The sequence below is a fragment of the Puma concolor genome, chromosome E3 (genome assembly GCF_028749965.1).
Source record: "Puma concolor isolate L17-30 chromosome E3, mPumCon1.1.hap2, whole genome shotgun sequence".
Lineage (NCBI taxonomy): Eukaryota > Metazoa > Chordata > Mammalia > Carnivora > Felidae > Puma > Puma concolor.
This window is the reverse complement of record NC_141682.1, coordinates 22,488,249-22,501,617: the sequence shown is the minus strand read 5'-3', so window position 1 is coordinate 22,501,617 and position 13,369 is coordinate 22,488,249. Positions and strand designations below refer to the sequence as shown.

The 13,369-nt window shown below is 46.1% G+C and overlaps 1 protein-coding gene across 2 annotated transcripts in view; it reads left to right on the top strand.

Annotated features, from left to right (window-relative positions):
* The window catches only part of LCMT1 (leucine carboxyl methyltransferase 1), a 40,824-nt gene extending 37,357 nt beyond the window's left edge, over nucleotides 1–3,467 (top strand). For both annotated transcript variants that reach the window (XM_086692662.1, XM_086692663.1), the window contains 2 exons: nucleotides 984–1,081; nucleotides 3,255–3,467. In XM_086692662.1, coding sequence (XP_086548788.1) covers nucleotides 984–1,081; nucleotides 3,255–3,277 — 121 coding nt within the window. In that variant the 3' untranslated portion in view covers nucleotides 3,278–3,467. The remainder of the gene's footprint in view (nucleotides 1–983; nucleotides 1,082–3,254) is intronic.
* The last annotated feature ends 9,902 nt before the right edge of the window (nucleotides 3,468–13,369 follow it).

Genomic DNA, 13,369 nt, shown 5'->3' with positions numbered 1-13,369 from the left:
TCCAGAAGTGAGCTATGCATGTGGAAGCACGTATGTCCCCCACTTGCTCTTTACGTAGATAGTAGCGCACTCTGCACGTTATTTACTCTACAGTTTGCTTTTCGAATTCCACGGTAAGCCTTAGAGACTGTTCCAGGTCGGTGCACACAGACCCATCGCATTCTTTCAGATAGCTGCATATCCTCCAGTTGTGTGAGTGCGCCATAACCTCTTGAACCCAGCTCTCCTCGGTTACAGCTATGATGCAGCTGTGAGGCTGCCGTCAATATTCTGGAACGTACATCTTTGTACATATAGGGTAAACTCTTAAAGGCAGAACTGCTGAGTGAAAGGGTGTACGTTTTAAATGCGGGGTGGGGGGGGGGGCACCCGGCTGGCTCAGTCGGTAGAGCATGCAACTGACTCTTGATCTCAGGGTCGTGAGTTCAAGCCCCACATTGGGTGTGGGGCCTACTTAAAAAAAAAAGGAGGGCGCCTGGGTGGCTCAGTCGGTTGGGCATCCATCCGACTTTGGCTCAGGTCATGATCTTGCAGTCCCGTGAGTTTGAGCCCTACGTCAGGCTCTGTGCTGACAGCTCAGAGCCTGGAGCCTGCTTTGGATTCTGTGTCTTCCTTTCTCTTTGTCCCTCTCCCTACTCTCACACTCCTCTCCTTCAAAAAAACATAAAAAATTTTTTTTTTTTATTTAAAAAAAAATTAAAACAGGTTTTCTCATGTGTACCAGCTCTTTACATGGCAAGGAAATCTACCCTTTGTCATTTGTATACTAATATTTTTTTCTAGTTTCTCATTTGTCTTTTGACTTTGCTTATGGTATATTTTTGTACAACAAAAGTAAAATGGAACCATACCATATGCACTATTTCATATCCTTCTTTCCTCTTAGTATAAATATGAACATCTTTCCATATCCCTAAACTTTCAGTCATCATGTTCATTTTCATTTGCATAAATTCATACTCTGTTTTTTATTCTCTCCCCAGAATAGAGTCACTTGAATTCCTGGATGAAATGGAGCTGCTTGAACAGCTCATGAAACATTACTGCCTTTGTTGGGCAAGCAAAGGAGGAAGTGAACTAGGTACGTGGTTTGACATCTGTTGATTGGACCTAGAAATGGGGACCTTTTTCTCTGCAAAGAATATAAGACCTGCCTGGAAAAACTGGAGTATCGTATGTGTGTGTTCCTGAGCCTATGCAGAAAGCTAGCTGTTCCCTCCTCCGTGTTTTCATAGCACAGAAACCAGGTGAATTGTTCAAATAAGTCATGTGGACCACACTAACAAACCTACGACGCTTTAGCAGCCTCGTGGCATTTCCTCAGTTGGAAGGGAAAAGACCTTGAGAGTCGAAAGCAGTAATCTTAATAAAAGTAACCACTGTTTGTCTCGTTAATCACCTTATAACCAGGTTTGCTAGACGTAACCTAGACACGTATGAGGATATGTCCTCATCTGTGTCCCCAGCACACCCATGCAGCTGCGGGTCGAATTTCTCCGTCTTGCCTCTTTTTTATGTTTATTTTTGAGAGAGAGAGAGTATGTGAGCAGGGAAGGGGAGAGAGAGAGGGAGACACAGAATCTGAAGCAGGCTCCAGGCTGAGAGCTGTTGGCACAAAGCCTGACGTGGGGCTTGACCCCATGAACCATAAGATCGTGACCCAAGCCGAGGTCAGACACTTAACTGACTGAGCCACTAGGCGCCCCACCTCTTACCTCCTATGATTAAGGTGAAGTCCTCTAGCCTGGCAGAAGAAGGCTGTGGAGGGAGCATCGATCCTCGTCTCTGTGTTTCTCGTTTCCTCGGTCTTGACCCAGTTCCTCATTTACAAGGGGCCCACGTTGGTCTCGCTTCTTCTGGGGGGGGTCATCCCCTAGGGCATCTCTCAGAGCCTCGTGGAGACCATGTTAGATCCCAGTTTTGGCCTTGATTGGAGTAGCCGCCCTTCACACTTCCTGCAGAGGTCATCCTGCAGCCGGTCCGATGACATACAGCCTGAGGCAGGGAGCCCACACGAAACACAGAACTAGACGGAGCGAGGGCAGAACTTTTCTCCTGTGCGAAAATCCCATGTTGATATGTAGCTGTCAGTCTTCTCCCTGGGGCTTATCATTCCAGTAGTTTATAAACTTACCGAGCAGTTCAGCCCAAAAAATCCTTTTAAATGTGTCTTTTTATTTAAAATGATTTATGAGTGGGGTTTTATACTGTCATTCCCCTCCCCCCCCCAATTTTAAAAACAACGTGATTCTTTGTAGACTTTGGAAGCTTCTAAAACGTAAGAGGACAAGCTTCTAAAAGAAGAGGAAAATTGCCTGCGTGCCTGTCACTCAGAGATAACCCTAGTAGTTCTTTCCTTCCACTCTTTTTCTAGCTACCGTGCTCTTTTTAGCAGAACTGACTTCCTGTGCTGTGTAACTTGGAGTCCTGATCTTCTCCATTTAGTATTATGACAGCCATCTCCCCTTGCTGTGAAAAACTTGCGCTGAGGATAATTTTAACAGCTTTATAAAAATTCTGTCCTGAGGCTACTATGTCCAGATTGACTCAACTTTCCCACACTTTTGGAAACGTAGTTTGTCCGGAATACTGCGAAGCCGATTCTAGTTTTCATTTTTTATAATTTTTTAAATGTTTATTTATATTTGAGAGAGAGACACAGTGTGCGAGTTGCGGGGGGGAGGGGGCAGAGAGAGGCAGACACAGAATCCGAAGCAGGCTCCAGGCTCTGAGCTGCCAGCACAGAGCCTGATGCAGGGCTGGAACTCCTAAGCGGTGAGATCATGACCTGAGCTGAAGTCGGACGACCAACCGACTGCCACCCAGGCGCCCCTGATTCTAGTTTTTATAAAGTTTTTTAACACACCGAACACCTCTGTGTCAGGGGCAGCTTTGTGACACGGGTGCTGTATGTGTGAGGTGAAGAACAACCCCGTGTCTGCACTTGCTCAGAGTTCATTACTGAAAGGGTAGACTTTGGGCGTTGCCTGCAGAGAGCCCGTGAGCTGTGACCGTGCTCTCTTAATCCCCTTGTCACCCCTGCACACACAGCCTTGTCCAGTCTCTTGTTTCCTCGTGGCTGATCTCGAACCACGCCAGAGACCAGAGCTGCCACGATGAGGCGTGTGGCCCGTGCCCCCGAGCCGGTCGCCAGGGGCACGGGGTCCAGCAGGGCCTCGTTCTCCTGCCGCTGCCTGCTTTCTCTGCCCTACAGTGTGAGTCTGCTAACAGTATTGTGTGTTTCCCCTCCTCAGGTTTGAAGGAAATCACTTACTAATCTATTGGAAGCCCAGGCCGAGCTGGGAGCTGCTGCCACCAACCTTCCCAGAGTGGACTGGCCACGTTTCCTGGGCGGTGGCCAGCCCTGGGCTCGTCCCACACCCTGACAGACCTCACTTCCCAGGGCTGTCGCACCACCTGCTGTGCCCGTTGGCTTACCGTTTAAATAAATCTCTGTTGCCAGTTGCCTTTGGTCCTCTGCACTTGCTCGTGTGCTGCTCCCCTGGGAGGGCTCTGGTTCACCGCCACGTCAGCCAGAACCAAAGCTCCCGAATCTTCCTCCAGCCTTGGATTGCTCCCTGTGAGTCAGACTCCGCTCAGACCCCAGCATCCATTTGGGGGTTTATTCCCGCGTGCTTGTGTTGTGGCAACTGATGTCACACCTGGCACCTTGACCTCGGCCTCCACCTCCAGCTGAGGCACGTGCCTGCCTCAGCCTATCTTGGTTATTGCAGCAGGCTGGGTGAAGGCCCCTGAAATGTCTGCTGCTGTCCCTTGAACCTGTGAATGTCTCACCTCATATGGCCAGTGGGGTTCGCAGGTGCGATTAAGCTAAGGACCTTGACCGACATGGGGAGATTATCCAGGCGGGCCCGGTGCAGTCACAGGGTCCTTACAAGGGAAGGCGGCAGGGTGGGAGGAGAAGGAGGTGTGATGGTGGAGACAGAGAACAGCGGTGCACTTTGGAGACGAGGGAAGGGCAAAGCCGACAACGTAGGCGGCCGCTAGACGCTGGGAAGAGCAGGAAGACAGATTTTGGAGCTTCCAGAAGGAATCAGTGTCGCTGACAACTTGAGCCCAGTGAAGTGGATTCCGAATTTCTGGCCTCTCGACCTGTAAGAGAATATTAGTGTTTGAGGCCACCAGTGTTTGAGCTTGTGCTGGTTTGTTACGGCAGCCACAGGATACTAATCCAGTTGTACAGACGAATAGGGCCCAGGAAGGTTCCCCAGTCAGGAAACAGAAGGTCTGTCCATCCCTGCTGAGCTTTCTGGCTATTGCCTGGGGCCTGGAACCTGAACCTGCACGTGCAGGACGGCAGTGAGGAAGCTGCTCCCCTTCCCACCTTCAGGATCTTTTGAGTCTTAAGAAATTCAACGAGAACAGGGCGCCTGGGTTGCTCAGTCGGTTAAGCATCTGACTTCGGGTCAGGTCATGATCTCAGTTTGTGGGATCAAGCCCTGCGTCGGGCTCTGTGCTGACAGCTCAGAGCCTGGAGCCTGCTTTGGATTCTCTGTCCCTCCCCTGCTCAAGTGCTCTCTCTCTCTCAAAAATAAAGTTCAAGGGAAGCTCTCAGGCTGGTACTGGTGTGTTTGAAAAAAAAATTTTTTTTAATGTTTTTATTTATTTTTGAGAGAGAGCACAAGCCAGGGAGAGGCAGAGAGAGAGAGGGAGACACAGAATCCGAGGCAGGCTGCAGGCTCTGAGCTGTCAGCACAGAGCCCGACGCGGGGTCCAGACCCACAAACCGTGAGATCATGACCTGAACTGAAGTCAGACGCCCAACCAACCAAGCCACCCAGGTGCTCCAGGTACCGGTGTGTTTTTAACACTTCTATAACATTCATTAATCCAGTGGTTTTGAAGCTGTGGGACCAAGCCACGTGGTGAATCCATGTAATGGATCAAAACCACTAGTTTAGAAAGATGCAGAATAGAATAGAAAATATTATAGCACATTACTAGTAGGAAAAGTGAGTATTGCTTTTTGACACATTTCATTTGCACTGTGGCAGATTGTTCCTAATGTTTTGGTTTTGTTTTTTATCAGTGTGTTAGCACTTTGTGAACTGAGGCAGCCACAGAATCTGGCTAAAATTCAAAACGCCTTGCTTTGCTTCCATTATATTTCTCTTTTCCCTAGAATTTATTTTTTTGGATTACCTTCTGTTCAAGGCAAATGATAACACCATTACTGTTGACCATTGTGTTATGAAATGTCCATTAAAGTACCTACCAACTTCATTTTTTAAATTAAAAATTTTTTTAAGTTTATTTATTTTGAGAGAGAGACAGTACAAGTGGGGGAGGGGCAGAGAGAGAGAAGGAGAAGGAAAATCCCAAGCAGGGCTCATTTATTCCTGATAAACTTCCACATTTATCAGATTGGCTTGTTTCCCATTTGGGGGCCGTTCTAGGTGTCAGTGATGAAGAGTGACCCCTTTCTCCAAAATCTTACAGTTCTTTGTGAGGCTTTTGAATAACTAGTAGCAGAAATGGCTAAAAAAACAAAAATGAAACAACCCCCCGCCCCCCCCAAAAAAACCCAGTCAAACAAAAACCCAAAACATCAGGGGGTATCTGGAATGCTTTCAATTTCAGTAATAAAATATTGGAGAATATCATTAAGGACATCAGTTTGCTCTTTGTGCTCTGTCTTCATCAAGATGTTGACTCTCAATCTTTTCTTTGTTACCTTATGATCATAAAGTAGCTGCTAGACTGCCAGGCATCACAGCTGCCTTCACGGGTAGGAAGAAAGGTGAGTCTTTTCTTCAGTGGTCTCCATCATTCTATTCAGAATGAATTTGTTCCCAAATGTGCCTGAATATACGTTGCCTATATCTCATGGTGGGAACTGAGTAGCATTGCCAAATAAGATACAGGGTGCCTAGCTAAATTTGAATTTCAGGCAAGCAACACGGAATTGTTAAGGTATAAGTATGTCCCATGTAATGTGGAACATATTTATACTAAGAAAGTTGTATGTTGCTTGTCTGAACTTCACTTTTACCTGGGTGTCCCCTATTTTTATTTGCTAAATCTGGCCACCCTGGAACTTGGCCTCCTTGCAAGAAGGGCTAGGAAACAAAATATCTGGATTTCTGGCTTTTGTAATAATCCCAGGTGGGCAAGAGAGCTTTTAGGTCATCGGCCACCCAGTGTGGGGTCATTTTGATTGTGTTTGCTCCACTGCACGGAGAATATGTTTACATAATATCAGAAAATTTATGAAGTTCAAAGCAGAATCAAACTATATTTTAGAGTTTTTTTACTTTTCGGGGGGAGGTACAGACGGTTTTGTATAAAATGTCTTCTGTGGGTAAAATATTTTAATTTTAGTTTACTTTTTTATATCCCTCCTCGTTCCACAGAAAGGATTGAGACAGCTGATAAAACTCCTTCATCACAAAAGGCAAAAATAAATACTTTGGGGAGTGGAACATAAGCTTAAAAAATTACAAAAGGCCCTCAGATGTGTGTATTTTTTTTAATGTTTATTTTAGACAGACAGAGTGCAAGCGGGGGAGGCGCACAGAGAGGGAGACACAGACATAGAATCGGAAGCAGGCTCCAGGCTCCACAAACTGTCAGCACAGAGCCCGACGTGGGGCTCGAACTCACAAACCGTGAGATCATGACCTGAGCTGAAGTCAGACGCTCAACCGACTGAGCCACCCAGGTGCCCCAGCTGTGCGTATTTTATTGTCAGCACAGGTACTGCCGGGCTGCAAATCTGACTCCCGCAAGTCCTCACAGAGACAGAAACACGCTCCAGCTTCCAGAAAATCACAGCCAGCCTTGTGCTCCAGAGAGGCACACCCCTTCCTACATAGAGCCCCCAGAAGCTTCTCCTGGGCCTCGTCAGTGGGATCTCTGTGAATGCTGGGGGCCGGGCTAAGGAGGGCCTGCCCCAGGGCCCTCTGACACAAATCTGCGCCTTAATGCCTATGTGAAACTCCGTGAGACCCAAATCGTACGGTCCAATTATCTATCTCTGGGACGCTAGATTAATTCCAGAGTAGAAGTTAGAAAATTTGGGGACAGTGAAAGGCCCACAGAACTCACGTGCCTCAACATCGTTTCTGAAAGCTGGACACTTTATACAAGATTCCCCTCCAGAAAACCTGGAGGCTCATTGGCTGAGTGGTCCAGATCCAAGCGTTTTTAAGAGCCAGCCAGGGGCTGGGACTAAGGTCTTCATGAGAGAGTATAAGAGTCTGTACAACGGGGAGAGCTTCATTCCAAGGTAGCTGCCTCAGACATAAAATGGGCCGTTTGTGACACCCCCCTTAAAACCCTCAAGGCCCCCTCTTCCCCTTGGTATGAAGCCCAACTCCTTCCCATGGCTCACAAGCCCGAAGACTCTATGTGGTCTGGCCCCTCCTCCCCTCTCCTAGTCATTTTGTGCCACTCTCCTACCCACGACGCTTCTTCTAGCCCTGCCTTCTTTCTTCTCCCTAACGTGCCCAAACTCTGCCTCTGCTGGCCTGTGCACCTGCTGTTCCATTTCCTGACTCAGCCTTCCCCCTTAAGGCTTAGTTGAAACCTCAGCTCCTTAGAAAAGTTCTCCCCCTTTACCGTGTGTAAATTTCCCCTGTGGCTGTATCTCAGCACCCTCTTTGGTGTCTTTGTGGTTCTTTCCTGAGCTTCTCATCATTTTTATTCATTCCACAAGTATTTATCGAGCACCTTCTATGTATCAGGCTCTGAAAGACAGTGAAGCAGGTGAACAAATAAATAAATAATATAATTATGGTGCTACTTGAGTGCTCTGATGACTCAGTGGTCATGGTGTGAAAGATGATGTAATCCTACCGTATCAAGGTGTTTGATTTATAGCTCTGGGTAAACATCGCCAGAGTTCTGATGTGGGGGGACTCAGCTACTATCATTAATAGTAGGTTATGAATATGGTGACACCTGGTAGGCTTTTACTTAGAGATCAACACACGAGTGTGGGGTGGGGGGGGGGGGAAGATGCCTCCAGTAACAACAACTCTTGCAATAATGTGGTACCATTCAAGTGAGGCACCTCTCCAGGCCAGCGCACAAATGGCTGTTGAGCCCCCAGAGAGAAAGGCAGATAGAAAACATCCGAAACCTTGCTAAGCTCAATGTCAGAGAAATCATCTTGCTCTGTCTGCAAACAGAGAACTTGTTAAACTCAGTGGTTGAGTAATAAAGTGTCCTGGGAGAGCTCTTGGGAACTCAGGTAAGGCTCACTGTTCACATTTTACCCACCCACTGTTTCCCAATTGTGGCTGAGTTTGAGTGCCGGGAGGTCTGAACCCTGAGGGTGGCTCCTGGCTTGCAGAGCGGGGAGAATTTAGAGATGTAAGGAGATGGGACCACTGACGGAGTGGGAGGTGGAGGTGGTCCTTGAGGGGTGAGAATCGGGGAATGGGCTCTTGGAATATCCTGGTGAAATCATGCCAAAAGGAACACTGCAGGGAACCAAGTGTAGGAAAAAGTCACAAAGGGCAGCAGCTTTTGGCTTTGGTGCTGGTGGTGAGGGGTGGCAGATCCCAAGGAATGGCCATAAAGGCTTCCATAGTCTCTCTCTGCAGCTTGAATCAGGAGTGGCCATGCGATTTGCTTTGGCCAACGGACCAATAAGAAACAGGACATGGGCATCAACTTGAAGGTGCTTGTGCACTGGGGTACTCCTTCTCTCACTGCTGGGGAACCATGTGGTGACTAGGATGTGAATAAGCCCCAGCTTGCCTGTGGGATGGGAAGACCACGTGGGAGCAGAGATGAGCTGACCCAGATGAGGCCCTCCCTGGAGGCCCCAGCCAACACACCAGCGGACCACAGATGTTCGGGAGAACTCAGAGGACATCAACCAGGCCGGCCCAGACTAGAAGAACTGCCCAGCCGACTTGCAGAATCGTGAGCTCAATGAATGGTTATTGTTTTAAGTCACTGGGTTTGGGGATAGCTGGCCATCCTTCAGTAGCTAACCAGAACAGGTGTGGGGGTGTGAGGGTTGCCGGGAAGAAGGCAAGTATTGGTTGATCGGTTCTTTCATTAATGATTATTCTGTGCTGAGCTGCGTGCTAGGTATGAAGATTTCACAGTGGACACAGCAGATGTGGCCTCTGCACTTGCAGAGAACCATGCAGCAGCGGCCTTGATAAAGAACTTGGCCATTTCAGTATCTTGTGGCAAGTCCAGGCGGTGCTGTGGGAGGTGCTAGGGACGTGCCAGGTCGGGGTGGGGGGGGGGGGGGCCTGGACCAGAGGGCAGGAAGGGAGTTTCTGGCTGTCAGAGAGTCTGGATGGTTGAAGAGAGAGCATGGCCACTTGGCAGGAGCCTCAAAGGGGCTTCAAAGGGGCACACATTTCATCTGGAGTCACGGATTGTTCCCAGGGGGTCCATGAGGATCCTTGCAAGGCGTCCATTCCCAATGGAGGTGATAATGCTTCCAACGGGGCAAAACTTCTTTCTTGGGGGGTGGTTTGTAGCCCTCCAAAGAGCCAAAGTGCACGAACAGATTTAGTGTGTCTGTGGCATTAAAACTTGATGGAGGGGAGATTGGGAAGAAAAAAAGTCTAGAAAGTCTCCATGGGAGGGGGAGGGGGGACAATGAAGAAAGGTGGAGACACTGCTTAAGGGACTCTGTTTCCAGATCCTCACCTCGTGTGCCTGGCTTGCTTTCTCCACTGCTGTCCTAGCTCACAGAGGAGCATCCTTTTCCCCCCAAATCCAGCCTGGTGCGTGCCCTGGGAATTAAAGCCTGGGATAAGGGGGCACTTAGAAATGCTTAGTGCGGGCATTGAAGAAGTGAGTTGACGGTGACCCAAGTAGCGAACCCTTTTGCAGGTATGGGAAGGTTTTGTTGCTTTCAACAAAATTGAAGGGGATACGATAGGATTGTCAGCTGGATTAAAACATTTGTAAAAGGGGCGCCTGGGTGGCTCAGTCGGTTGAGCGTCCGACTTCGGCTCAGGTCATGATCTCATGGTTTGTGGGTTCGAGCCCCGTGTTGGGCTCTGTGCTGACAGCTGGAAGCCTGGAGCCTGCTTCAGATTCTGTGTCTCCCTCTCTCTCTGCCCCTCCCCTGCTTACGTTCTGTCTCTGTCCCTCAAAAATGAATAAACATAAAAAAAAAAAACTTAAAAAAAACCCCACATTTCTATAAGAATAGACACTAGGTTATGTTTGGCATATAACTCAAACAGTGTTCAAAGAAGCGTGCAGCATTGCTCTAGAAAACGTCTTACAATCTCCTTCTATTTATTTTTGTGAAAGGTCTTTCCATGCCTACATCTATAAAAATGAAAAATGGAAATTGAATTGATGTTGAGCCCTGACTGGTGGAAACAAGCTAGAGTCATCTTGAGATATATAAACTCATTGAATAAATAAGTAAAACCTGCTCTATCCATCCCATTAAAAGATGCATTTCCAATGAAGTTTTAGTTTTTATGTTTAATAATTATCAACATTTGTAGTACATTGGGTTACATGGATTGATTGCTTACTACTAATAATTATAATGATAACTCAATCCAGAAGGGAATAAAATTAACTTTTAGAGCCAATGGTCATAGTGAACTTTTATAAAAGTATTCTCTGTGTATGTATGTGTGTATATAAACACGTATATGTATAATATATGCAATATACCATAATATATTTCAAGTATGTAATTATTAGGGGGAGAGGTATGACAGGATGACCAATAAAAAACTTTGAGCTTAACAAAATCTGTGAATGGTGGGGAGGGGGTTAAGTTAAATGAAAATGGAAGTTCAAGTTACTCCTTGAAAGAACCACGTTAAGATTTCCGACTCCTGAAGTTGAGCTTGTCTGTATATATTTTTTTCAATATATGAAATTCATTGTCAAATTGGTTTCCATGCAACACCCAGTGCTCATCCCAAAAGGTGCCCTCCTCAATACCCATCACCCACCCTCCCCTCCCTCCCACCCCCCATCAACCCTCAGTTTGTTCTCAGTTTTTAAGAGTCTCTTATGCTTTGGCTCTCTCCCACTCTAACCTCTTTTTTTTTTTTCTCCTTCCCTTCCTCCATGGGTTTCTGTTAAGTTTCTCAGGATCCACATAAGAGTGAAACCATATGGTATCTGTCTTTCTCTGTATGGCTTATTTCACTTAGCATCACACTCTCCAGTTCCATCCACGTTGCTACAAAGGGCCATATTTCATTCTTTCTCATTGCCATGTAGTACTCCATTGTGTATATAAACCACAATTTCTTTATCCACTCATCAGTTGATGGACATTTAGGCTCTTTCCATAATTTGGCTATTGTTGAGAGTGCTGCTATAAACATTGGGGTACAAGTGCCCCTATGCATCAGTATTCCTGTATCCCTTGGGTCAATTCCTAGCAGTGCTATTGCTGGGTCATAGGGTAGGTCTATTTTTAATTTTCTGAGGAACCTCCACACTGCTTTCCAGAGTGGCTGCACCAATTTGCATTCCCACGAACAGTGCAAGAGGGTTCCCGTTTCTCCACATCCTCTCCAGCATCTATAGTCTCCTGATTTGTTCATTTTGGCCACTCTGACTGGCGTGAGGTGATATCTGAGTGTGGTTTTGATTTGTATTTCCCTGATGAGGAGCAACGTTGAACATCTTTTCATGTGCCTGTTGGCCATCCGGATGTCTTCTTTAGAGAAGCGTCTATTCACGTTTTCTGCCCGTTGCTTCACTGGGTTGTTTGTTTTTCGGGTGTGGAGTTTGGTGAGCTCTTTATAGATTTTGGATACTAGCCCTTTGTCCGATATGTCATTTGCAAATATCTTTTCCCATTCCGTTGGTTGCCTTTCAGTTTTGTTGGTTGTTTCCTTTGCTGTGCAGAAGCTTTTTATCTTCATAAGGTCCCAGTAATTCACTTTTGCTTTTAATTCCCTTGCCTTTGGGGATGTGTCGAGTAAGAGATTGCTACGGCTGAGGTCAGAGAGGTCTTTTCCTCCTTTCTCCTCTAGGGTTTTGATGGTTTCCTGTCTCACATTCAGGTCCTTTATCCATTTTGAGTTTATTTTTGTGAATGGTGTGAGAAAGTGGTCTAGTTTCAACCTTCTGCATGTTGCTGTCCAGTTCTCCCAGCACCATTTGTTAAAGAGACTGTCTTTTTTCCATTGGATGTTCTTTCCTTCTTTGTCAAAGATAGTTGGCCATACGTTTGTGGGTCTAGTTCTGGGGTTTCTATTCTATTCCATTGGTCTATGTGTCTGGTTTTGTGCCAGCTTGTCTGTATATTTTTAAAAATAGTTGTCAAGTACATATGAAGGTCACTATGGTATTTGTATTTTATTGCTTAGCTTTGAAATAATAACACTTAAGTGACAATTTTGACATCAGCTCAGATCATGATCTCACAGTTGGTGGGTTCGAGCTCCGTGTCGGGCTCTGTGCCGACAGCTCGGAGCCTGGAGCCCGCTTCTGATTCTGTGTCTCCCTCTCTTGGCCCCTCCCCTGCTCATGCTGTCTCTCTCTCTCAAAAATAAATAAACATTAAAAAAAATGAAAAGAAAAGAAAATATTTTCCCTAAGGCTGAAGTTTGTCATTTCACCCCCTTACAAAATTTTTTGAAGAGCTAAAATTGGTATCAAACCTCAGAATTCTTTGTCTTGCCTAGCTCTAGATCCTGAAGGTATTCTCTTATGTTTTTTTTCTAGAAGTTTTATAGTTTTAGAACTTACATGTAAGTCTATGATAAATTTTGAGTTCATTTTTTATGAGATGTGAGACTCTGGTTGAAGTTCTTTTTTTTTTTTTTTTTAATTTTATTTATTGTTGCCTATGGATGTCCAATTACTTCACCATGATTTGTTGAAAAGGTTTCTCCTTTGGATTGCTTTTGCAACCTTGTCAATGTTGTCAGTCTTTTTCTGTACATGGTATGTATTTTATGTCCTGCTCAGACAGGTCGTCCCCATTTCAATAGTAAAAATTAATCTACATTCTTCTCGATTTTTTTACATCTAAATTTTTACTCTATCTGAAGGTTATTTTAGTTTGATTTTTAGAAAAACATTTCTTGATTTCGTTTGAGAGGGAGAGAGTGAGCTAGTGGGGGAGGGGCAGAGACAGAGAGGGAGACAGAGAACCCCAAGCAGGCTCAGCAGTTGTCAGCGCAGAGACCGACCCGGGGCTCGGTCCCTGCAACTGTGATATCACTACCTGACCCGAAACCAAGAGTCGACGCCTAACTGACTGAACCACTCAGGTGCCCCAAGGTTATTATTGTATTTTGTAAGGAAGAGCTAATGATCCAGTTTTCTTTTATTTCCCCAAAGGTTACCTAATGTCCCAGTATCCTTGTACTCCCACTGATTTGAAACCTCACTTTTATCATAAACTAAATTCCTAAAAATATTTGTGGCTGTTCCT